This window comes from Pistacia vera, unplaced genomic scaffold (assembly GCF_008641045.1).
Source record: "Pistacia vera cultivar Batoury unplaced genomic scaffold, PisVer_v2 Contig138, whole genome shotgun sequence".
In the NCBI taxonomy this organism is placed as follows: Eukaryota; Viridiplantae; Streptophyta; class Magnoliopsida; order Sapindales; family Anacardiaceae; genus Pistacia; species Pistacia vera.
In genome coordinates, this window is record NW_022195444.1 from 14,121 (window position 1) to 37,951 (window position 23,831).

The 23,831-nt window shown below is 33.0% G+C and overlaps 3 protein-coding genes across 3 annotated transcripts; 1 reads left to right on the top strand and 2 right to left on the bottom strand.

Moving 5' to 3' along the window:
* The first annotated feature begins 14,126 nt into the window (after positions 1-14,126).
* On the top strand, positions 14,127-14,744 carry LOC116122771 (auxin-induced protein 15A-like). Its single transcript, XM_031408582.1, has one exon. It carries the CDS (start codon positions 14,211-14,213, stop codon positions 14,589-14,591), a length of 381 nt encoding a protein of 126 aa, XP_031264442.1. The 5' UTR covers positions 14,127-14,210; the 3' UTR covers positions 14,592-14,744.
* Positions 14,745-15,319: 575 nt separating this feature from the next.
* Positions 15,320-19,073, bottom strand: LOC116122845. The gene is made up of 3 exons (XM_031408646.1): positions 18,277-19,073; positions 15,994-16,162; positions 15,320-15,916 (listed from the first exon to the last, which is right to left on the bottom strand). Exons 1-3 carry the CDS (start codon positions 19,063-19,065, stop codon positions 15,459-15,461), a joined length of 1,416 nt encoding a protein of 471 aa, XP_031264506.1. The 5' UTR covers positions 19,066-19,073; the 3' UTR covers positions 15,320-15,458.
* Positions 19,074-21,493: 2,420 nt separating this feature from the next.
* Positions 21,494-23,631, bottom strand: LOC116122806. Its single transcript, XM_031408617.1, has 3 exons — positions 22,867-23,631; positions 22,457-22,619; positions 21,494-21,957 (listed from the first exon to the last, which is right to left on the bottom strand). The coding sequence occupies exons 1-3, from the start codon at positions 23,629-23,631 to the stop codon at positions 21,494-21,496; spliced, it is 1,392 nt and encodes a 463-aa protein (XP_031264477.1).
* Between the last annotated feature and the right edge of the window lie 200 nt (positions 23,632-23,831).

Below are 23,831 nucleotides of genomic sequence, written 5' to 3' on the forward strand. Positions count from 1 at the left end.
ACCCAGAATCAACACGGCCCACCACTAAACCAAACATCCAACAAAACTTTTTCTAAACGTTTATTTTTACATGGCCATTTTCACTTTTACATTTATCTTTGTGAGATCACCTTTGCCTTTAATTTAGAGAAAAAAAAAAAAAAAAAAAACAAACTTAAATTTAAATAGTGAAAAAGAATGGGGTGTTGCGAGAATCATACCACTAGACCAAACACCCAATGAATTTCCCTTTTAAAAAATAAAAAATCCCCTAAAAATATAAAAAAAGCATCTTCATGATATATCAAAAACTCCCTAATAACCAATGGCTTTGTAGAGGGTAAATGAAATAAACCCAATAACCAAGTGGCAAGCAATGCAATTATTTATGGATTTATTTGTCTTTTAAGTATAAATGGTTTCTTGACAATTAATCAATTTTATATCTCAAATACTATGATATTAATTTAAGATTATTATATAGCTCTAATTTTAATGTATAATCTATACATAAATGTGTTGCCAATTACCAAAAACATTCTCTAAGTATTTTTTTAAGAAATGCCACAACAATAAAAAAAAAAAAAAAAATGATTAGATTGTATTATATTATTGATTGGACTATCACAATTGACCAATTCAATGGGTTAATTTATATTCATCCCAAAGTAAGTCTTAGAGTTTGTTTAACTAAGCTTATGAAAATTAGCTTATAAACAGCTAGACTTATAAGCTAATTTGAACTTATAAGCATTTGAAATTTTAAGCAGTTACATATATGGTTAAAATATTTATAAGTGACTGATAAGTAGTTGACGCGTTTAGTAAAATATGGTTTATAAATATATTTTATTATTAAAATGACTAAAAATGATGTTAAATGAAATTTTAAAATTAAATAGGGATAATGTAATAATATATTTGATCAAACTAGCTTATAAGCAAAAAAAAAAAAAAAGTACCTTCTCTCAATTTATATTTTTTTGCTTATAAACTCAAAAAAAAATTATAAACAAATAAATTAATTTAATTTTAAAGATTATAAATTAGTTTGATTAGTTTATAAGTTAAGGCAAATAACCACTTAATAACTTTTTGTCATGAGCCTCGTGACAGCCCACGAAGCCCCAAGCCATTGCACACTCCAAAAAGATATGTTGCGGTCTATGCCAAGGTATGTTTTTTTAACCCTCCTCGGGAGACCCACAGGCTCAAGCCGTCTAATGGGGCATTTTGGTGGGTTGTGGTGTGGTAGGATAGAGAGAGGGTCCAATAAGACTTGTTAGGGCCTACATGTACTTATTTGAATTAGGCCTATTTCGGGGGACTCTAATTCCGTATCTTATCTTAGTAAATTTTGAAATTGGTTTACAAGCCCAAATTAAAATTATTTTCCAAATGACCTTCAAAATTATTAGAGCAATTATATATTTATAATTAAGTCATATAATCAGGGAAAAATTAAAAAATAAAATAATTATTTTATATAAATTTTGTATAATTTTTATCTATTATATGACTAAGTTATAAGCAAAACATTATTAAAATTATAAAGACATTCCTAAATTAGCATTGTGTGTAATTATATCATCATTCACCCATGTTAGGCATGAAATTACATGTTTCTTCATAGTTTTATGAAAACCCAAAATGATAAAATAGGCCTATTACTCAATATGTTGACTTTTGATTTGATTTTTGATACAAAAGCGTTTTTACTGATTTTATGTTTTCTAAAATTCTAGAAAGATATGAAAGCTCCAGTTTTAAATTTCATCATCTTTTCCGGGGTTATAACTTATATGTTGTTTTATAAAAATGTTTCTTTATTAAGTATTTACCGTTTTAGCTTTCCTAATGTCTTATTTTCGTATTAATTCTTTATAAATGACCTTTCTATTATTTTTAAATATTATTTCCTACTGATTTAAAGTGTAAATTCGTTCTAATTATTTTTCCTTTCTTTAAAATTACTAAAAAACCCTTTTAAAAAATTTTATTTTGGGCAAAACCATAATTTCAAATTTTCAATTGTATTCTTTTATTTCAATATTTATTAATTCAAGATAAATATTTACAGCCCTTATCATGTAATTTTAGACTTATATATTTATTTTATTAGAAATCCCGATTTTATTTAATTATCCTTTATTAAATGTGACTTAATTTATGAAAACCCTAATTTTATCATATAATCTAATTTATTTTATATTTATATAATAATGAGATATTATTTAGCTAATTTTCCAGCAATTATCTTCCACAAAACAAGTGTTTCACAATCGTTTTACTAATAGTATTCACCTTGCTAAATATTATTTTACATATCTTATTACTTTTCTATATGTGTATAGTTAAAATCCTTTTATCTTTTAGAATTATCCTTCTACTCATTTTTGTTTTTGGTGATCGGGGGTGTCTAGGTTAGCTTATGCACATCTCGACTAATCCTTCGAACCCTAAAATTAACGATCGGGTATACTTTTCAGTGGTCACCTCTATTAACAATAGAGGGAAATCGAACTCAAGGCATCTTAAGTAATAAATGTGTTTTTCTTCTATTAATTTTGTTATTCTTTAAAACTTCTTTAAATATTTTCCTAATTAATATACAGTCCTTATTAAGGTCATATTCTACTTATATTTGAATTTATAAAAAGAGTTTTGCCTTTGATTATCATTAGACTTAGATTGCATTAAACTCATGCATTATCACTACGATTAAGATTATTCTCTTAGGTTTTATCATTATCAAATTCCTTAATGTAAGAGAAGACGTTCATGAGGGAAGGGGGACAATGGGGAGAACAATACATTGCCTATACACTGAATCGCAAATCCTAAAGCTATTCCCATTAGACCTGGCAAAACGGGAGGGTGGGTTCGGGTCGGGTCGGGTCGTCACGGGTACAGGTCATATACAGGTCGAGACATACGAGTCCAAAATATTGGACCCGTATCCTATCCTATGCGGGTACGGGTGGACCTGCGGGTACTCCTTTTTTCTCTCTCCAGGTTTTAAATTCAATTCAGTTTGGAATATAAACAAATAGGAACTAAAATAAACAAATACCACATAACAAACACAATAAGTCAATAATATATAATACAAAACTATAAATACCAACTAAAATAAACAAATACATAATCACTAATAGTAATACAAATAAACAAACACAACAATCAAGTTAATAACATATAATAAAAAACTCCAAATACCAACCAAAATAAACAAATACATAATCACTAATACACATAAACAAACACAATAAGTCAAAAACGTAAAATACAAAACTACAAATATTAATTAAAATAAACAAATACATAATCAAATGTTCAACAAAAAACATTCTTGGGCAGCAAATGTTCATCCCACAGTGGGGGTGATAGAGTCTCTTGATTCCACAGTCCCGGGATTAGTTAATAGCACATCAAGATCATCATCCGAATCATCATTCACATCATCATCTACAAAACAATGATCAACTACAAATATTAATAAATGTAAATAATAAAATATATGAAATATAATGTTAACATGTTACCTGTAAACTCATATCCATATAGTCAAGTCCGAGTGCATATCAAAGATTCTGCATTTTTAGGTCGAAGTGAGCTTCGATATTTGTTGAGCACTTTACTGCCAATACTAAAAGTGGACTCCGAAGCAACAAATGTTGTTGGTATTGCCATGATATCATGAGCCATCATGGCAAGTACCAAATAATGATCACAATTGTTCTTCCAATGATCGAGGATATCCAAATTCTGATATTTGACATGATCAAACCTCATTTCTCCAAATAAAGATCTAATTCAGATTTCTTAGTGGAAATAAAATCACTCTCATAGTTGTCAAAATCCTGCACCATTTAAATAGTTAAGTGTCAAAAGTTAAAATTAAACAATAAACAATACTTTATTTATCATAAGAATATAAAAACTAAAAAGTATAGTGACTTACAAAAGAATTATCTACACGCCTACCAAGAGTAGGACCACTCGCAGGAGAAACAACTGAATGTAAGGCAAAAACTTCTTTGGAACATTGAGTCTCGTAAGCTTGAAAAAGCTTTTGCAAGTTATTCCTAACAACCTCCAACTTTCGTATGGCAGTAGTTAAATCATAAGCTTTTTTGAAAGCATACTCCACAAACTGAAACTTGAGACGTGGGTCAAGAATAGCTGCAATCGTCAACACAAAACTATAAGAATCCCAATATTTTGCAAATTTTGGCATCATTTGTTCCGCCATGCTCCTAACAACTTCATCCTCACTCATCCTTTCTTCAATTAAACGCAATTGAATTTCCCACACACATTTCAGGTACAAGTTTGTCGTAGGATATTTGGAACCTGAGAATAAAGTCGTAATATCATAAAATGGTTCCAAGAACTTGCATATCCTCGCCCCCCTATCCCATTCGTCATCTGATGGACAAAATTTATAATTGAGATCTATTATTGATAAAGCCACAAACATAGGATGATATATTAACGTCATTTCGAGCATTAAAAATGTTGAATTCCATCTAGTGAAAACATCCAATCTCAACCCCATTGAGCTTTTCACTCCCATTTGTACAACAAGTTCTCCAAACTTGATTCTTCTAGCCTTAGTTGCATTAATATATTTCACACTATCTCCAATCTTATTTAAAGCGACACTAGTAGCTTTTAACCATTTTTGAACAATAAGATTCAAGATATGTGCAGAACATCGCACATGGAAAAATTCACCCCTACATAACAAAACATTCTGCACACAAAGCTGGTTCTTCAAGATATCCTCAATCCTATCATTACTACTTGCATTATCCAAAGTAATTGAGAAAACTTTCTTTTGAATTCCCCACCATTGCAAGTAATTTATAATATTATCTGCCAAAACAACCCCTGAGTGTGGAGGAGGAGTATGGCAAAAGTTTAGTATTTTACTTTGTAACTGCCAATCCTCATCTATGTAATGAGCTGTCAAAGAAATATATCCCTCAGTTGTACCAGAAGTCCAAACATCAGAAGTTAAGCATATTCTACTAGTAAGCCTCCCTAATTCAAGCTTAGTTTTTTTCTTCATCCTTTCATATATTTTTAAACAATCCGTCTTAGCGGTGTTCTTAGAATAATGCTTAAGCTCCTTACACACATATGAAAAGACTCTCCTAGTTCTTTGATTCTCCACATATGAATATGGATAATTATGTTGAATAATTGATAAGGTCATATATTCACAATAAGTCTCTTGACTAATCTTTCTACTTTGCAATCTATGATCATGATCAATCAATAATTGCCCTACATCATGGTTGCCACGTTTTGAACAATTTCCCATATGACGCTTCAAATTTTTAGTCCCATGTGTGGCACTAACATATGCATAAGCTTTATTGCATGCCGTACACCTAACCCTCTCATTCTTATTCTCATCAACATATGTCTCAAAGTAATTCCAAACTTCTGATGTTTTATGTTTATTTATAGAACTAGTTACAGGAATACTAGAATTAGAAGAAGGTGACATTACCCTAGAAGGATCGTCACTTGCTCTCACGTTAACCATATCCGTATCTATAGTTTTAGAATCTGTCATGTCAATGCTTGAGATTACCAATAATATATATATAAGATTTAATAATTTAACATGATTCGTAAAGTCTGTGTCTATGGACGAGAAAAATCCAAAATATAGAAAAATTTTACCACTTGGTTGTTGACCTGTTGTGCAATTTTGATAGGTGTATAAGCTGGTATTCTTTAGATATAGATCAGCTGAAACAAAAAAATCAAATTGTAATTATCATTAGAGAAAAATCTATTAAAAATGAATAAAGTTGCTATAAAGAGAAGCATTGCACCACAGAAAATTATTGTGCTTTGAAATGTACACAAGAGATTAGGCCAAATTTGCTGAATAACTTCTACAACATGTAACGAAACAAGGACACGACTAATCAAAGAAATATGAGATCTCTTGCATTCTTTAATTTGCTCAGATCCAGATCTATTTGATTATAATTTTGTGATTACATCAAAAGAAGAAATTCATTAAGTAAATGCCATTGAAACAGCTTTGGAAATACTTATGCGTGGCCCGGTAAAAGAGAAATTTACTACTACTATAACTTACAGAATTTATTTGCCTATATGGTCTGCCGGAGAGATGAATACTCCAGGAATCTTTATGCTTGAACTGTAACATAATCGATATTTCCAGACTTTGTTAGCAAGTTATTGAAACATAGCACTAGAGAACTATCAGTAGGCAACCTTTAGAAGAGATATGAAGTAAATTCATGCACAAAATACTACATGTAGAATCCTGCCCACAAAAGCATGTATTTTGATGGGGATCTGAGCAAGTAAAACATTTATGCTGGTTGCTTAGTAAATGAAAAACTTATATGTAACAGAACAAAGAAAAAAACAAGGGATTTTAGACTTCACGAAAAGTCTCTAAATAAATTTGTGTTGAAATACATTCTTTAATTTAATGTCAGTTCTCTACACTTACAAAATCAAAGTTTCAAGGGAAAATTAATCATTCTCAAAACAAAATATAAAACTGTCACAACATTTGTGGATGGAGAAATCTGAAATCCAACTAGTTCTTAAAGTAGAACACTCAAGTTGTCCTTTAATAGGTTAAATTAATCACCTAAGCTTCAGACACCTTTCACAAGCATAAAGCAACAAAATTTACTTGAGAACCCTCTCTTCTTATACAATGCCAACACCTAATTCCAGTTTATAAAATCCGAACCCACTTCAATTGAAGAAAAAAATGTGCAATGTGCAAGCTTACACACACCAAGCAAATTTGACAATAAGCAGACAAAACACGCTAAAATTGTTGTTAAGGCTCCACCATGTGCCAAATTGCTAAAACCTAAATTTGTGAGCAACAAATATATAGCATCAAATATCAATGCCACTGCCAGGTGCAACAAAAGAATGCGAGTAGGACAAAAAGAAAGCAAATGGATTCTATTTAAGAATACAATAAACATGAAACCCCAGTTATAGATTAATAAAGAAACAAGATTACAAAAACCCCAACAAAACAAGATCACAATCATACCCTTTACGGTGAGCTGCGACGGTGAGAGAGAGGAGATGGCGAGGCGACTGTGAGAGAAAGGACTGAGGAGATGGTGAGTTGCGACGGTGAGAGAGAGGAGATCAGAGATGGCGACGGTGGGATGAGAATGAGATGAGAGTTAGAGACTTAGAGTCGAACTGTCGAAGTGATTCACAAATTTAGGGATTTCATTTTCAAATCCTTTTTTTTTTCTTTTTTTTTTTTTACAATAAACGGGTACCTGCGGGCACCCGCGGGTTTACCCGTATAACTCGTTGATTATACAGGTCAGGCTAGGTACGGGTCCAGAAAAACGAGTCAATACATTAGACTTGTACCCTATATTTTTTACTCGGGTACAGGTCGACCGGCGGGTTTGGACCCTTTTTGCCTAGTCTAATTCCCATTAGCCCAAAGTTGCAACCTCTTATTTGTGGCATTTTGGCTAATTCTATCAATGGGCAGCAGGGCAGAGGCCCCGTTCCTCGGTGAACAGGACGAGGGTGCAGGGGGTAGCGCCCCCAAGTTCGTAGGCAATTTGGGCCTATTTCATGAAGAACCGCTATAGGATTTCTTTAAGTAATTAAATTCCTATTTGGGTTTTGGTTTAGGAAAAGAGATCCTAGTAATATTAAAATTTTCTCATTAAGCCTAGTATATAAACTTATTATTCTCTTGTATGAGTGTGATAGCAAATCATAGGCAAATACATTCATTGTAACGAGAGAGGTGATGAGATATTTCAATAATATTGACTATGCTGAACGTAGCCCCTTTTTTTGGGTAAACTAGGGTAAATCGCCCATGTACTTTCTCTTTACTATTTACTTTATTTGTGTATGAATGTTTACTTTTTGGTTTCAATTACTCTCTAGATTGTTTCAATATGAAGATATAACTATATTTCCATATTTTTCTATTGTATAACTTTTTTTTTTTTTTTTTATGTTTAATTTCAAGATGCAGTATAACTATATATTGTATTGTAAAACATAGATAATTTCCTCAAACTCACGCAATTCCGTAAAATAATTTCCGTATCCATACCTCAATAGAAATGGGACACCAAGAAAAATATTGTTATCCTTAATTTTATTTTGAGTAATACTACGCCTACAACCTATTCTTACTAGAGGTGGAACAAATGGGTTGGTTTAGGCGGGTCAACCCTAACCCAGCCTACCTCAACCTAGGACCAACCCGACCTAGGTATCCCCCGCCAGGCGGGCTGGGCCTTCATAGGCCAACCCGATGACTCGACGGTTGTTTTTATTTTTATTTTTTAAAACCCATCCAACTCGTCAAATTGGGGGTTGTCAACCCGCCCAACGGCCAACCCACCAGGTTGACCTGCGGGTTGAACAAAAAAAAATCAAAAATTAATTTTTTTTTACAAAAACCCATTTTACCCTTCAAATATAGTCATTTTATAGTAGTTGGATTGGTCTTTTTGGTCATTTTTTTTCTATAAATCGAGCCTAGACTTCTCATATTTCCTCATATCCCAAATTCTCTCATTCTCTCATTTTCTCTATTGAAATCTCTCAATCTCTTTCTTGTCAATTTGTTCTCATTATATTTTTTATTAGTTATTGCAATTTTCAATTCATATTTACAAATTCCAATTATCCTTCTTTAATTCTTTTATATCCTTTTTTTTTTTAACTAGAATGGATAGATATTTCCATCCCATCAATTTCGATGATGAAGATAATTATTCTAGTCCCTCTGAATTTACTAACATAAATGCAGTAGATTCAAACAGTCCCGCTTTCCCATTCTCAGAATCTGATACACCTCATAATATTCCCCAATTTCCTCCCCGTGCTGCTACAGCTCTCGGTGGTTCTAGAGGTCGTTCTCGTAATCGTCGTCCTTGTCCAACTCCATCTTAAGTAGAAGCGGGTTCATCAACTGCAGTCAGAACCGACGATAGGCGTACATCAGACGTTTGAGTGCATTTCGAAAAGTTTTACGAGACAGAAAATGGAGTTCAAGTGAAGAAAGCAAGATGCAAGTATTGTGGAAATTTTTATAAAGCTGATGCAGGTAATGGTACTAGTACTTTAAAAAAGCATGCTAGTAAATATATAAATCATCATGGAAATAGAGAAACCAATCAAACTTAAATAACTAGTATGGGTACTACTTGGCGTTATATTTCTGATGTATATAGAAAACAATTAGCTTTATATATTGCTGCAACTGATTAACCTAGTAATATGGTTGAAGATAAATATTTTGAAAGATTTATTAAAAATTCATTTTTCTCCAGAATTTAAAACTTATTCTAAAACTGCAACTAGAAATAATTTAATAAAATTGTTTGGGAAAATGAAATTAGAATTAAGAAATAAAATCCTTAGTTGTCATGTTAGTGTGGCTCTAACCGCCGATATATGGAGTGGTTGAGCTAAACAAGATTATATTTGTGTGACTAGTCATTATTTTGATAACGAATGTAAATTAAATAAATCTTTATTAGGATTTAGATTAATGGATGTGGATCATAGTGGTCAACAAATTTGTAATAAAATTTTTGAAGTTTTAGAAGATTATGATATTGTTCACAAAGTGATACGTTTAACTTTTAATAATGCAAGTGCTAACAGTAGAGTTATAGATTTTTTTTAAATAAATTTTCCTTTTTATTACAATTTCAAGTTTTTTCACCAACGTTGTGCATGTCATATTATTAATTTGATTGTGAAAAGTGGTATGAAAAAAATTAGAAATAATATTGATAGAATTAGGGGTTCTTTAGCTTAGATTACTAGTAGTAATAGAAGAAATACTGAATTTCAAGATGCTTGTATAAAATCAAATTTGTCTTCTAGAACTTTTGCATTAGATATGCTTGTTAGATGGAAAAGTACTTATTTAATGCTTGATTCATGTTTATCTTATGCAAATTTAATTAGTTATTTTATAGCAAATAATAGAGGGGTCCTCATTATTTGGTAGATAGTGATTAACATATAGCTCAAAAATTTCATTCTTTTCTTAAAATCTTTTATCTTTCCACTTTAAAACTTTCTGGTGTGTATTATCCTATTAGTCCATTGGTAATACATACAATTATAAAAACTTTAGATTTATTAAAAAAAAAAAAAAAAAGACAGAAACAATGAAATTTTAATAGGACCAATAGAGGCAATGGAATTAAAATTAAAAAAAAAAAATTATTGGAAACCCATTTCTTTTATTTTTTGTTTAGCTTCCATATTTGATCCTAGAATTAAATTAGCAAGTTTAGAAAATGGTTTACACATGTTAAGTGAAAATTTACGAGACGAAGCATATGCCAATCAATTAGGAGAGATAAGACAATGTCTTGCATAGGTATATTTGCAATATAAAAGCAGACATGAAAACCAACAAAGAGGTGCAATACCCGAGGAAGTAGCATCAGAAGACACAAATGAAGACTTCGACTCCTAGAGTGCACTTAATGGGCCGAAGAAGACTCGAACCTGAAGCATAGCCTTCTCTTCAGAAGCATCAACAACGAATATATTGTCCTCCACGTAGCTGAAGAGTAATGAGCTTCACCAATATTTAGGAACCCTTACTTGCTACTAGCAGATCCACAACAAAGAGTCAACTTTGATGTCTTAGAATATTAGAAAACCAGAAAATGTATTTTTCCAGTATTATCAATACTTGTCTTGGGTGTTTTCTCTATTCCTGTCTCAACTGTCTCATCCAAACAAACATTTAGTGTAAGTGGAAGAATTTTAAATGAAAAGAAGACTAAACTTTCACCAAAAGTGATTGAAGTTTTCCCATGTCTTCGAGATTGGGAACGGTCGCGCCATCCGGATCAATACGAAATTATCGACGATACTTTAATAGAATCATTTCAATTTTGTAATTTAGATGATACAGATAAGGGAGTACCTAGTCAGTCCTCAAATTAGTTATTTTGTAAATTGTAACTTTGTAATTTATAAATGAACTGTCAATTATTGTATTCTTTTTTCATTACTAAGTTTTTGTCCTAATTGGGTTTTTCTTGGTAAGATTTTTAATGAGGTAATTATTGTTGTAATTTCTTATTTCTTATTTTATTTTTGATAAATGAATAAATCAAAATTTTCATATATTACAATTTAATTGAATTAATATTTGCTATGTTAACTAAAAAATAATAATTTAATTGAATTGATATTTGAAAAGTTAGCTAAAAAAATTCAGAAAAGAAAAAAATTTAAAAAAAAAAATGCCAGGTTGGCTTGACCCAACCCACACAAAAACCCTTTGGGTTAGGGTTGGTGGGCCGGGCTAGGCCATCCCTAAAGAGGCGGGTCGAGAAGGTTAATTTTCCATCTTTAATTCTCACACACTTCTCTTACAACCTCAATGTGGCAACTGAGTTGACACTACCACATCAACTTCACCACACCCAAGACGCAAAATGATTTTGACTAAACCTAAGAAACGATTGTTCCTTCATAAGGAACGATTCTTCCTTATTGAAGGAATGGTCGTTCCTCATGAAAGAAATAATCATTTCTTAATGAAGGAATGATTGTTCCTCTCTAAGGAACGACCATTTCTTCCTTACGAAACAATCGTTTCTTATTATTTATGAAAGTATAGTCTTTCCACAGAATAATTGTTCCTTATAAAGGTATGATCATTCATTCACAACGTATGATCATGTATTGTATTGATAATACGTATAAAATATGTTTTTATTATATTATATTGATTAATACGTATAAAACATGTACTGTAATGTATTGTATCGATAGCTATTGGATTGGATTAATAAGTTTGAGAAATCCCGTTGTGGGACACTTGACTTCTGAAAACAGTAGTAAACGAAAGCGGCAGGCATGTTCTATAAAGAAAATCATCAAAAATCCTTGAAAGATTCATCAAGTTTAAAGAAAACTTATGTCAAAAGGGATTCCGTGATTGAAGTACAAATTTTTGTACATTTGTATTGGGTCATCTCATTTCATGTTCACCCCATCAAGCAAGTCTTTTTTGCCTTTTCCCTTGCTTCACCAAATTATTCTACTCCGAAGTCAACTTAATTCATCACTTTCTATGGCATAAATTTTGTCTTCTTCTCCCTTTCTTTTCCTCAAATTTCCACCATCTTTTCTCTATTACATTAACAAAAATACAAAGCCGGCCTAATTGCGTCAATCCAAAGACACAATCATTTTATTTTATTTTTTTCTATCTCTTTCCTCCTCACGCGTCCTTTCTTCAAACCAAAGTTGGTGTTTGATTATTTCTATAATTATTATCTAATCCTAATTCCAATATTGAGTTTATTATATTTTCTCCTGATTTAAGTGGGTTTTTGATCATTTTAAGGAGGGTTTTTTCATAATTACAGAAGTATTTTTAATGCTTTTTTTTAATTATTAAAATGGACGAGTTAATATTAACCAATCTCAAAAGGGGAAAAATTTTCATGAATAAAAATCCTTTTGAAAAATATTGAAAATGTTGTTTAATTTCAATTTTTTTTTTCATAAAGATTTTGCACCGGGTTCATTTTTAAAAAATAAAAAATAAAATAATAGTGTAAAGACAATACCAAACAAAACCCTTTAGATTAATTCTCATTTCATGCTACCCACCAAGCTCCACCATCCACTAAACTTTGTGCATTATATTTATGGGACTATTTTATTTGGGTAAGTTGTAGAAGCACTTGTTTAAATATCAAATTATATAACATTATAAAGCACCTTCTTTGACCTAAATCTAGAACAAACAATAAGACAAAGATGGATGTAAGGTGTTTACTATCTAGGAATATCCTCTTTTTCAGTTGCTCATTTGCCTTAATATATTGTGTTTGATTCTTACCAGAAAAAATAACTCCATTCATAAGAACAGAACATTAGGCAAGTGGGTCACTTATTAATTTCTTAAATTGCTCTTGTAAGGTAGAAATGGTCGGTAAATTAGTTGTTGGCATTTTAATTCAAACCCAAAAAAGATATTAATATCCAATTTCATAAACCAGAATCCATTTAAATTTTCATATGTCAAACTAACTTAAACTCTACCACATTTGATGGATTTTATGTGTTTACATATAAGCCATACATTAAAAATAGCCACCATTATATTTTATTCTCAAATCAACAAATGTGGAGCACTACGTCTTTTCATTTGTAGTGAGTTTCTGCTATACATGCACCATATCATTGATTTGATTCCACTTCTTTAAGGAGAGAAAAAACTTAAACCAACTACCACTGGATGGCCTGATGGTAAAAGAGCAAAAAGAAGTTTCATGGGTTCTTGAGTTCGAGTTTCCCAGATATTAATAGGGGTGATCACTAAGGCTCTTACTTAGCCGACAATTCCATAGAATAGTTGAGGTGCGTGCAAGCTAACCCAGACACTTCGGTGATTAAAAGAAAAAGAAAAAAACCTTAAACCACCCCAAGCTTTTGGTCCATAAGTCAACTTCATGACCTTTCAAAACTAGGAAATATCCCCCTCAAACTAATAGTTGTTAATCAAATCCTAACTCGAAAACAATATTTTTTATGTAGAGACAAAAATGACCTTAAGGTGATATTAACTAACTTTACTTAAAAAAATGCAATAATGGTATTTAAAACATACACATTGTGTCCTTACATAGTTTAAAGTTGGTTAGAATTAAGAGGAAGTACCCAATAGTACAAGAATTATGATCCTCTTCTATCTGAGTTATCGTGAGCTTTTAAAGATCTTATGACATCTATATATTATCGTGCACCTATATACTGTATTAACGATAATGTATGATTATGATTTGTTTCATTTTAATATGTTTTTTTATCAATCACCAATCATATACTTATATTTTGTTCAAAGTAAAATTCAGATTAGGGTCCATAGTTTAAATTGCACTAGTAGAGCCAAACTCCTTTTTCAAGTCTAAGTATAGTAAATTTTATTGCTCTAAACTATTTATAGGTCAAAGTAAACCAAAATTTATGTGATTTACAAACTTACCATTATCATCACGGTCTAGATTCCCAATTATTTTTAGTATTCAATTAATTAGTCTACCCAAGACTCATTCTATCAATACACAAAACAAATCAATACAAATAATTCTCTCCTACCCACTAACCAAACCATTTTTCTTCTCTCAGCCTCAAACTCTCCAGCTTCTCTCTTAAGAATGTTGGGCAAAAAGATAGTTTCCTTCAAGAAACTGGCGAAGAAGGTGAAGGTTATGGGAGGATCAGGCAAAAGCAAGCAGTCACAAAACGAGTATTTGCTGGGAGAATATGAAGATACGGCTTCTATGACCCCAACGCCAACAGGGTTTTTTGCAGTTTACGTGGGAGAAGAAAGAGAGAGGTTTGTGGTTCCAACAGGGTATCTTTCTCATCCACTCTTCAAGATGTTGCTGGAGAAATCTTATAATGAATTTGGTTTTGAACAAAGCAGTGGCTTAGTGGTTCCATGCAGTGTGTCTGCGTTTCAAGAGATTGTAAATGCTGTTGAATGTAGCAACAGGAGGTTTGAGTTTGGAAAATTAGTAGAAGAGCTTATTTAATTAGATTAATATTAGTGAAATGGAGTTATTCTCTGTAATTGGATATTTGTAGTTAATTTCACCAATTTGTGTTTAGGATGTAATACTTAGCTCATCAACTCTTTAAGCAAATGTTTGAGCTAATTTTTTGCAACTTTTTAGGTAGATTCATTAATTGAGAGTAACAAGAAAACTTGGCTTAATTTTCTTGTTTCTTCTTTTCATATTTGAAGAACTTCAAATTTTTGGCATCTCTCCTGCCGTAAAAGGTGGCCTGATTAGAGAAAATTGTCAAAAACTTAACTTTTCATGCTTAGATTACTGAGAGTTGTCTGCAGCTGGCACTACAGATTTACAGGAGACTCAAAAAGTGTGAATTTTCTCTTTGGTTCAACGGTTCATCTTCTCGGTAGGAAATCAGGAGGCTAAAAACTACCTAGTTTACCTATTCCTCGGAAAATGTTATCTCCGCTGCCGAAACATCGTCAGAATTCAAAAGCTATCGCTAATCCTTTTGTTCACAATTGTATATATGAATTTCCACAATTCTTTTTTTTTTCCAAACTTTCTTTTTACTGGCGCTAATTAATGTTAAAAGATAGAATTACATACAACATGCTGTTGCTTGTGACGGTTGAAGTTTCAGTGTGAACATAACTTGGTAAAGAATGGGAAAATGGTAAGTTATTTCATGTCAGAGATGTGGTGGGCATGTTTAAAATCCAGGATTAAAGGATTTTGTAAGTTCATCATGGCAGCCTTGACTTGGTTCTTTTCTTTTAGAAAATCTTCTGGTTCGTACAAGAAAATGGGGAATATATAATTAATGAGCTAACCCAGATAATGAAATGGGTTTATTATCAGTACAATTAGCCCATAAAAGAAGTTTTAACTCTCACTGTTGCAACCATCTACAAGAATTCTCTTCATTTCATCAATCAGTTGGTGCATTTGCTCCTCAGAATGCAGGGGTGAAGGGTAAACAAACGCACAATCCAACTGTCCATTGCGTAAGGTATCGAATATGGCGATGGATGGGCCAACGCCATGAACCGAAGAGCAGCCAATGTAGTCCTCGACGCCAATCTCTTGATGCAATCCATTGGATTCATCAATCACAGGGTCCTCAAATACTGAGATGAAGGCAGTTCTTAACGACGATGATGGGGTCAATCCAGGATTCTCAATGGCTTTGCACATAAGAAAATTGAGATCACTCATGTCAGTGAAATGCTTGTTAGAGTTCTTAGCATTTGCAAAGGCTGTGTAGGTTCTCGTCGCCAGCTCCCAAAGGGTTTCAGTTCCGTCTGTGTCGTGTGTGTTAAGGACGGCTGAGTGATAAAATCCTGAACAAAATTTGAATATACTAGGTGAAAAATGAGTAGCGGGATGAATGTGACTAAGAGCAAAGGCATAGGCATACCCAGATGATTGCTGCTGAGAACAGGATCAAGGATCGATCGGCAATCAGTAAGAGTAACGACAGCATACCTCTCCCTTTGGTGCTCAGGAAGGCATTTAGAGGACCGTGCTGCAATCAATCCAGCAGCTGCCAAGGCTCCACAGAGTTTGATTCCTCTTGACTTGCAACCCTGCAGTATTTTAGCATTCAATTATCTTGTGTACCCACCAAAAATCCATGTCTAAATTATGAAGAATTATAAAAACATGATATGAACAAACAATTAGCCTCCGTTTGGTACATAGTTTGGGAAAACTATTCTAGTTTTCCAATGAAGTTAAACAAAAAATTTATGTTTGGTTCACTTATTCTCAAAATATTATTTAAATTATTCAATTTCTTTTAAATCTCCTAAATTTGTTAATCTAACTAAACAACCCCAAATTTTTTTTTAAAAATTGATAAAAACACCCCTGCAACCTACATTTACCAAATTCTGGTCACCACTGTCGGAATCTAGTGTAATGGCGCACTACCGCCTGAATCTGACCGGTAGTACGCCGATCTAGCCTTTTCCGACCAAATCCACGATGGATCTGACCGAAAAAGGCTAGATCTTTAACTATAGACAATCGTCAACGACGGCCAAGATATGGTCGTCGTTGACCGTATATTTGGCCATCGTTGACGACCAAATGCGGCCAGATCTGGCCGTCAATGGCCAGATCTAGTCGTAGATCTAGCCTTTTCCGGCCAAATCTATATCGGCACACGACCGACAAGCTCCAGCCGGTTATGCGCTGATACGGCGACTCCGGCCACCCTCCGGTAGTGGTGGATGATTGTCCATATTTAATGAGTGGGTTGGGGGTGTTTTTGTTAACTTTGAATATTTTATTATAAGAGTGTTTAGTAAATAAACAAACATAAGAGGTATTTTTGTTAATTTTCAAATTATACATCGTAATACCCACCAAATTTAACTTTTTTTCAAAATATTATTTTAAAAACTATCAAAATAATGAATCAAATGGAGCCTTAACTACTCTCAATCACGTTGCACAATCTAAAAAATTCATGAGAAGTGCTAGACTCCACAAGAATAGGCAAGGGCTTGTTGGGCTAAGTCCCTGGCCCGCTAGAAATTTGGTGGGATTCGGAGTTGTTGCCGACAAAACCTAACCCAAAAATTAGGAATTTTATATAAAACATTTTGAATTAAAAAAGTTTCAGCTAAAATTATAAAAACAAAAGTCCAAACTGAAAGTTCATGAGACAGAGTGCATAAAAGCACATGTTATGAGAGGGGAGGGCATATTTTTGGTTAATTAGTTTGGATCTTTCGGCTCTAATCGGATTGGGCCTACTTGAGCACCATGGGCTGACGCCTCACGGGACCACGGCTCAAGTTTCATATTCTTTTTGTTGGTTGGTTGGGGAACATTTTTTGGATTTAATAAAAATCAAAATATAATTAAAAGTTATTTCATAAAATATCTGATTATTCATTTTATTTTGAAGGTTTTTAAGTTGGACATCTCTAAGGTTTACTAGAAGAAACAGGTTTCACAATAAAACAGTTATAACCTTTGTAATTAAATTATGTTTGTGAAAAGTAATTATCATCATTGTTTAGAAACCCGACTCGGGGTGTCACCTGACCAAGGGGCTGGGTTCGAGTTGACTAGTTAAACCGGCGGTGTGACTGGTAATCTAGAAAATTTAAAATCTAACAAACACATTCCTACAAACGCATTTGACTATAAGTTTATTCTATTTGTGTTACCAAATGTTGTATGAAAATGATGTATGTGTAGTATTATTCTTCATTTTATAACATAGAATCTTTAATGCATTGAAAGCACTTTATACACAATATTATCTTTATTTAATGTAACAGAGGCATATTTATCTCACCAATTTTAGAATATATACTAAGATAAGTATAAGAAATTTCCAAATATTTCTTTTCAATGTAATATAGTGTGTGTAAGAACATTTATTAAAGTAAAATTTAAATGATAATTATTATATATAAAGTGAATAAAAGAATAAATATAATTATAATTATAATTATATTAATTAAAATTTAACATTGTCTATTTTTATTTTTTAACCTTTTAGGAATCAATATCGAATATTCTATCCTACAAGGACAATAATTTCCGTCTCGCCTTGTCGACTTGTATATTTGAAATTGTGAAACACTGACTTTTAGTGGCCTATCATGATTGGACTCATAAAGAAAATAAAAACTAAATAATAAAATTAATAAAAACAAAATATAATAGCTAAAACACGCACCTCCAGAATTCTTTGAGTCTCCGCCGAGTCCAGCTGCAGCCTCGCCACCTTCGAACCTCTGATTGAACTCGCGTCCACAAAATCTATATTAGACAGCCTAAACGAGTTCAACGAGTAACCCAGCATGTCCACTCCACGCGCCCAGAAGGGCTTGTTGGCCTTCCCACTTGGAATAAAATCCTCTATTCCCAAACTAACCTCACTCTTTCTCTCATATTCCTCCTCTATCCCTTCCCCCTCCCTCTCATCTCCTATCAGCTTCAACATTTCCTTCAGCAAACTCACGGCCGACGCCCGGTCACACACTGACGTGTGCAGCCGGAAAATGACAACCCATCGCGTGTCGTTTAGCGCGTAAGTACGGACAAAGAACACGTCAGTGTCGCACGTGTTGTCGTTTTGCCAGGCGTTTTGGTTGAGTTCGTGCTCGAGGATGAGGTGGAATGGGGTGACGTCATCGCGGTCGTGGTCATGGATGATCTGAGACGTTGATGAGAGATCGAACGCTGAGATTTGGAGGTGGGGAAGGGGCGGAGTGATGAAGGAGAAAGTGTTGGAAGGGGAGTCGTAGTGGAACTTGGAGCGGAGGATAGGGTGGTAATTTTGAAGCTTGTGGAGGGCATTTTGGAGAAGTGAAATATCTGGAGGTTTTGAAAGGAGAAGGGCTAGGACTGTGATGCCTGTGCCAGTAGGAACTGCTCTGCACCAGCTGTACTCGGTGCCGCCGACGAGTCGGGACGTGGGCTCGGATGCCTGTGGGTTCGGGTCTTGGATTTGAGAGTGAAACATGTCTAAGACTAAATTGATTAATGGAAATGGAAATTCTTTGTTTTTAAAAAGCCTGATTGGGGTGTTTTTGAAATAACATAAAATTTCGGTAATATTAATAAATAAAAATTACGATGGAGTTAATGATGTGTACAATATCAATTCAGGAATAGCTTATAATATTGTTTCTAAATCTAATTTTTTTTAACAATATTCAGCTAAGAAAAATATAAATTTGCGTATAAAACAATATGATCAATCATTTTGAAAATAATTTTTCAACAAAACTGGAGGAAAACAATAAAATATTACATAGATTATTGTATAGATTCAAATAGTTAGGAAATATTCATTGCATTATCAATAACATGAATTCAATTAATATTACCATTTAAATTATTCTCTACAGTCATATTAAAATTTGAATAAAAAAAATCTATAAGTTTATAATATTTATATCTTGTTACCCATTAATATGTAATTTGTATGGTATCAAATATTATTATTATTTATTGGAGGTAGTTTATACCATTTATGAGCAACCAAGTTATAATAGTAGAAAAGGACTGTTCATTTGTAGTTTATCTTTATACGGGTAATATTTGTAAATTTGTCCAACGGAAATGATAGGAAATCTGATCCAGTAGATATGAGATGGAATCAGAGATTTGTTCTTTTAATGACTTTCAAGAAAGGATGAGATTTTCCTTTGTTTATATATGTTTGGAAAAATTAATTAAGAAGGATAATACTATTATATTGCTAATTCAATAATGTCACTGATCTATTAGTAGTTATTTATTTATTTATATTTATATACTAACTAAAATATGCTAATCTAAAGATAACTAACATCGCAATCATTTTTTTATATTTCGACAAACACTGTTCGAATGTAGAATAAACATAAATATTCATTGAGCCGGTTTGGTTTGTGATAGGGGTGAGCATGGGTTAACATAATTAAAACCAGTCCCGTTATAGTCCGGTTCAAGTTCTAGAAAATTGGAATTGGGAGTTTCCGGGTCTGGTTTCGGTTCCTACAAACCTAGAACGGAGAATCAGAATTGCAACTGGAACCAAAACCAAAACAAGGTCCGACTACCCAGGTAGGAACCAGGATTAAATTATAATTTTTGTAAACTATTAGACGTGTATCTGTAATTTTTTTGTGTGTATTTGTAATTTTTTTAAAAGTAGGGGATAATTAAAATTTACCCGAGTATCGGGAACTGGAACCGAAACCGGCCGATTTCGGTTCCAAGTTTCAAATCTTAAGAACTAGTTGGTTTTGATTCCGGTTTCTTCAAAAATTGATGGGTATCTGAAACCGATCACCCCTAATTTGTGAGATACAACTTTAAGATTGTATGTTTGATTATTATCATGACTCTAACTAGGACAAACACTAATTTAAAGGACTGAATTTTTGTTCTATGTTAAGTCGTCTGAATGATGCAAGTTATGGAAAATATATTTTATTTATTTAAATGAAAAATAATTTAATTTTGTAAGAGTTATCTGTGACTTCAACATATTTTTCTTGTGTCCTTGTCTTCTCAAACATACATATCAGCTTGGAAAACTAAAATGATTTGAACCAATTATTAACGATTCGGAGAATCTTAGATAAAGATTGCACATAAATTTATATTTATAAACAAAGGCAAAAAAAGTCGAAAACAAGATAACGGGCTATCCATGACAATTTCTTTCGGGTCAGTTTTTTAATTTGACCGTTAAAATGTTAAAATAAATAACTTTAATTAATTATGATATATATATATAGGTCTTGGTGACATCAACAATCTCAAATGTCTGTGTTTGTTTCCTATTATTCCGTATTCCTATTATTTTCAAAATACATATTTATTTTCTTATTCTAAAAATATTATTATATTTTATTCAATTATTTAAACCCCCTGAATTAGTTAATTTAACTAAACAATCCCAAAAAAATTTAAAAATTAATAAAAACACCCCACCACCCACATTTATCAGATTCCAGCTACCACCATCGGAAGGTGATCGAAATATGGTATAATGGAACACTATTGACTGGATCTGACCAATAGTATACCGATACGATGACTCCAACCATCCTCCAATAATGGTGGCTAACAGCTAGTATTTAATAGGTAGATAGAGGTATTTTTATAATTTTTAATATTTTTATTATAGAGATATTTAATAAATTAACAAACCTAAAAGGTGTTTTTATAATTTTAAATGTTGTTACCACCCAACTTTTACTTTTTTAAAAATATTATCCAAAATGCTAAAACAAAACCAACAAATAATCAAATCGAATCGGAAAAAAAAAAAAAAAAAAAAAAAGGAAGCAAGCCAGAGATCAGATTCACCAAAAAGCACGCCATGAATATCTTTATTTTAAGTAAAAGCCGTTATAAGTAGATAATTTATAGTTTAGCCATCTGCCCATCTCTCATTACTCTCCACATTCAGTCACAGAATTCACAAGAATACTCTTCATACAATCAACCATCCCCTGCATTTGCTCTCTTGAGTGCAACGGCGACGGATACACGCACACACAGTCCAATCTTCCGCCGCGCAAGGTGTCGAACAACGCCATGGACGGCCCAAGTCCGTGAACCGAAGCGCATCCTATGTAGTCCTCCAACCCGACAAGTTCTTGGTGCTTCTCATTGCAATCATCCACCACTGTGTCCTCAAACACTGACATCAGAGATGTTCTCAGGGATGAAGATGAGGTCAAGCCGGGGTTTTCGATAGCCTTGCACATTAAAAAGTTGAGGTCCGCCATGTCTGAGAAATGCCTGTTGCTCTTCTTTGAGTTTGCAAATGCCATGTACATTTTCTTGGCCAGCTCCCATAGTTTTTCTCCTCCTCTTATTATGTGTGTGTTCATGATTGCTGAGTGATAAAAACCTGAATAAAGAATAATATTATCACAAACTTAAACTTATTGTATGAATTAAATTTTTTGATTATGGAGTGAGATTAGAGTACCTGTTGAAGACATGAGTCAAAATTTCTCTAACTAATAAAATTAATTTAAGATACTATATATATATATATATATATATATACTCAGTTTGCATACATTGTTAAACAGGATCAATGGTTAATTAATTAAACAGGTGGTCGTGCTTAAGGAAGGATATTGTGCATACAGTAGCTTGTTCAAAAAGACCACGCTTACAGAGTTGCAGAGGGCCACCTTAACTCCAGAAGTCAGGATCATATAATTAATGAATCTACTGGAACCCCTCACATGTTTATGTTAATATTTTCAATCTATCCACGTCATGAAAGGGAATAAGAATTATATTAATTTTCAAGATTCTGGAAGTTGTATACTAAAAACCAACAGGTTAATTAAACAAGAATTATTATTAATATCTTAATTAATCAAAGATTAACTTACCAAAATGGTGAGCTGAAAGCGGTGGCTCAAGAATGGAACGGCAATCAGTGAAAGTTACCACTGCATACTTTTGATCAGACTCAGAACGTTTTGTGCTCTGTGCAGCCATCAATCCAGCTGCTGCTAGCGCTCCACATAATTTTATTCCTCTTGATTTGCAACCCTGCAATTTTTTTTATATATATATATGTGCAATCAATTTATGTTTTTATTATTATTTTTTTAACAGTTTTTTAAGATTTAGGGTTTAAACACTCTCATAAATACCTATATAGTTTGTTTTTTGTTTTTTTAAATATTAGAGGATTCGATTGAAACCCCTGTTTTCAAGTTGGACATGCAAAGTAAGTTTTTTTGGAGATTTCTGAAGTCTAAACAATAATAAATAATTAACATAATATTGAACTTACAGAAATGATCCTCTCAGTTTCATCTTTGTTCATCTGGATTCTCACCACCTGAGAACATCTTGGCGAGTTCACATCAATGAATTTCAGATTCGTTGATCTGAATGAATTCATCGAGTAACTAAGCATGTCAATCCCTCTTGTCCATAAGCTTTTCTTAACTTTCCCACTTGGAATAAGATCCTCAATTCCCAAATTAATCTCATTCACCACCTTCCCTCCCCTCTCTTCTTTTTCTTCTTCTGCTTCACCCACCAGCTCTTGCAGCTCTCTCAGCAAAGACACCGCGGTCGTCCGGTCGCACGCCGAAACATGAAGCCGGAGCACCACCACCCACTTTTCATTAGGCAGTGAGTACATGCTCGCCAAGAACATATCATTTTCGTTATTATCATTACTACACCACCAAACATTTTGGTTAAGTTCATGTTCAAGAAGTGATTGTAAAGGCGAAATAGGCAAGTTTTTCGTCGGAGGGTTAAGACTTTCAAGTATTTTACAGGTTGATGAGAGGTTAAACGACTTGATTTGAACGTAAGGAGTCGTAGATGTGATGAAGGAGAAGCTGTTTTTGCTAGGGTTTCTGTGGAGTTTTGACCTTAGTACTGGGTGTAATTTTTGTAGTTTATTTATGGCGTTTTGAAGTTTTAAGGCTTCTAGGGTTTTTGAGGTGAGGATTGCCAGGACAGCAATGCCGGTGCCGCCGGGCACGGCACGGCACCAGCTGTACTCAGTGCCACCCACTGGTCGACCCTTCGGCTCCTCCATGATGAAAAAATGTAAGGTTTTGGGGACAAAAGAGAAAGGAAGAGATCCTTACTTCAAGCTTCCGCGGAGTATGTTTATAATAGTATGAACAATGGAGCAATTTAATGTCTTGCTCTATAAGAATTAAGTTAATTATCTGAAAAAAATGTACTATATATTACAAGAACTATATTTCATACTCCTTTGTTCTCACAAAATTT

Excerpts from the sequence above, each read along its gene's own strand:
- LOC116122771 (XM_031408582.1), top strand. The coding sequence starts at position 14,211 with ATGTTGGGCAAAAAGATAGTTTCCTTCAAGAAACTGGCGAAGAAGGTG.
- LOC116122845 (XM_031408646.1), bottom strand. The coding sequence starts at position 19,065 with ATGTTTCACTCTCAAATCCAAGACCCGAACCCACAGGCATCCGAGCCC. Across the intron at positions 16,163-18,276 it reads AGACTCAAAGAATTCTGGAG|GGTTGCAAGTCAAGAGGAAT; the intron begins GTGCGTGTTTTA and ends AAAATACTGCAG. Across the intron at positions 15,917-15,993 it reads TCTCAGCAGCAATCATCTGG|GATTTTATCACTCAGCCGTC; the intron begins GTATGCCTATGC and ends AATTTTGTTCAG.
- LOC116122806 (XM_031408617.1), bottom strand. The coding sequence starts at position 23,631 with ATGGAGGAGCCGAAGGGTCGACCAGTGGGTGGCACTGAGTACAGCTGG. Across the intron at positions 22,620-22,866 it reads AAACTGAGAGGATCATTTCT|GGTTGCAAATCAAGAGGAAT; the intron begins GTAAGTTCAATA and ends AAAAAATTGCAG. Across the intron at positions 21,958-22,456 it reads GCTTTCAGCTCACCATTTTG|GTTTTTATCACTCAGCAATC; the intron begins GTAAGTTAATCT and ends TTCTTTATTCAG.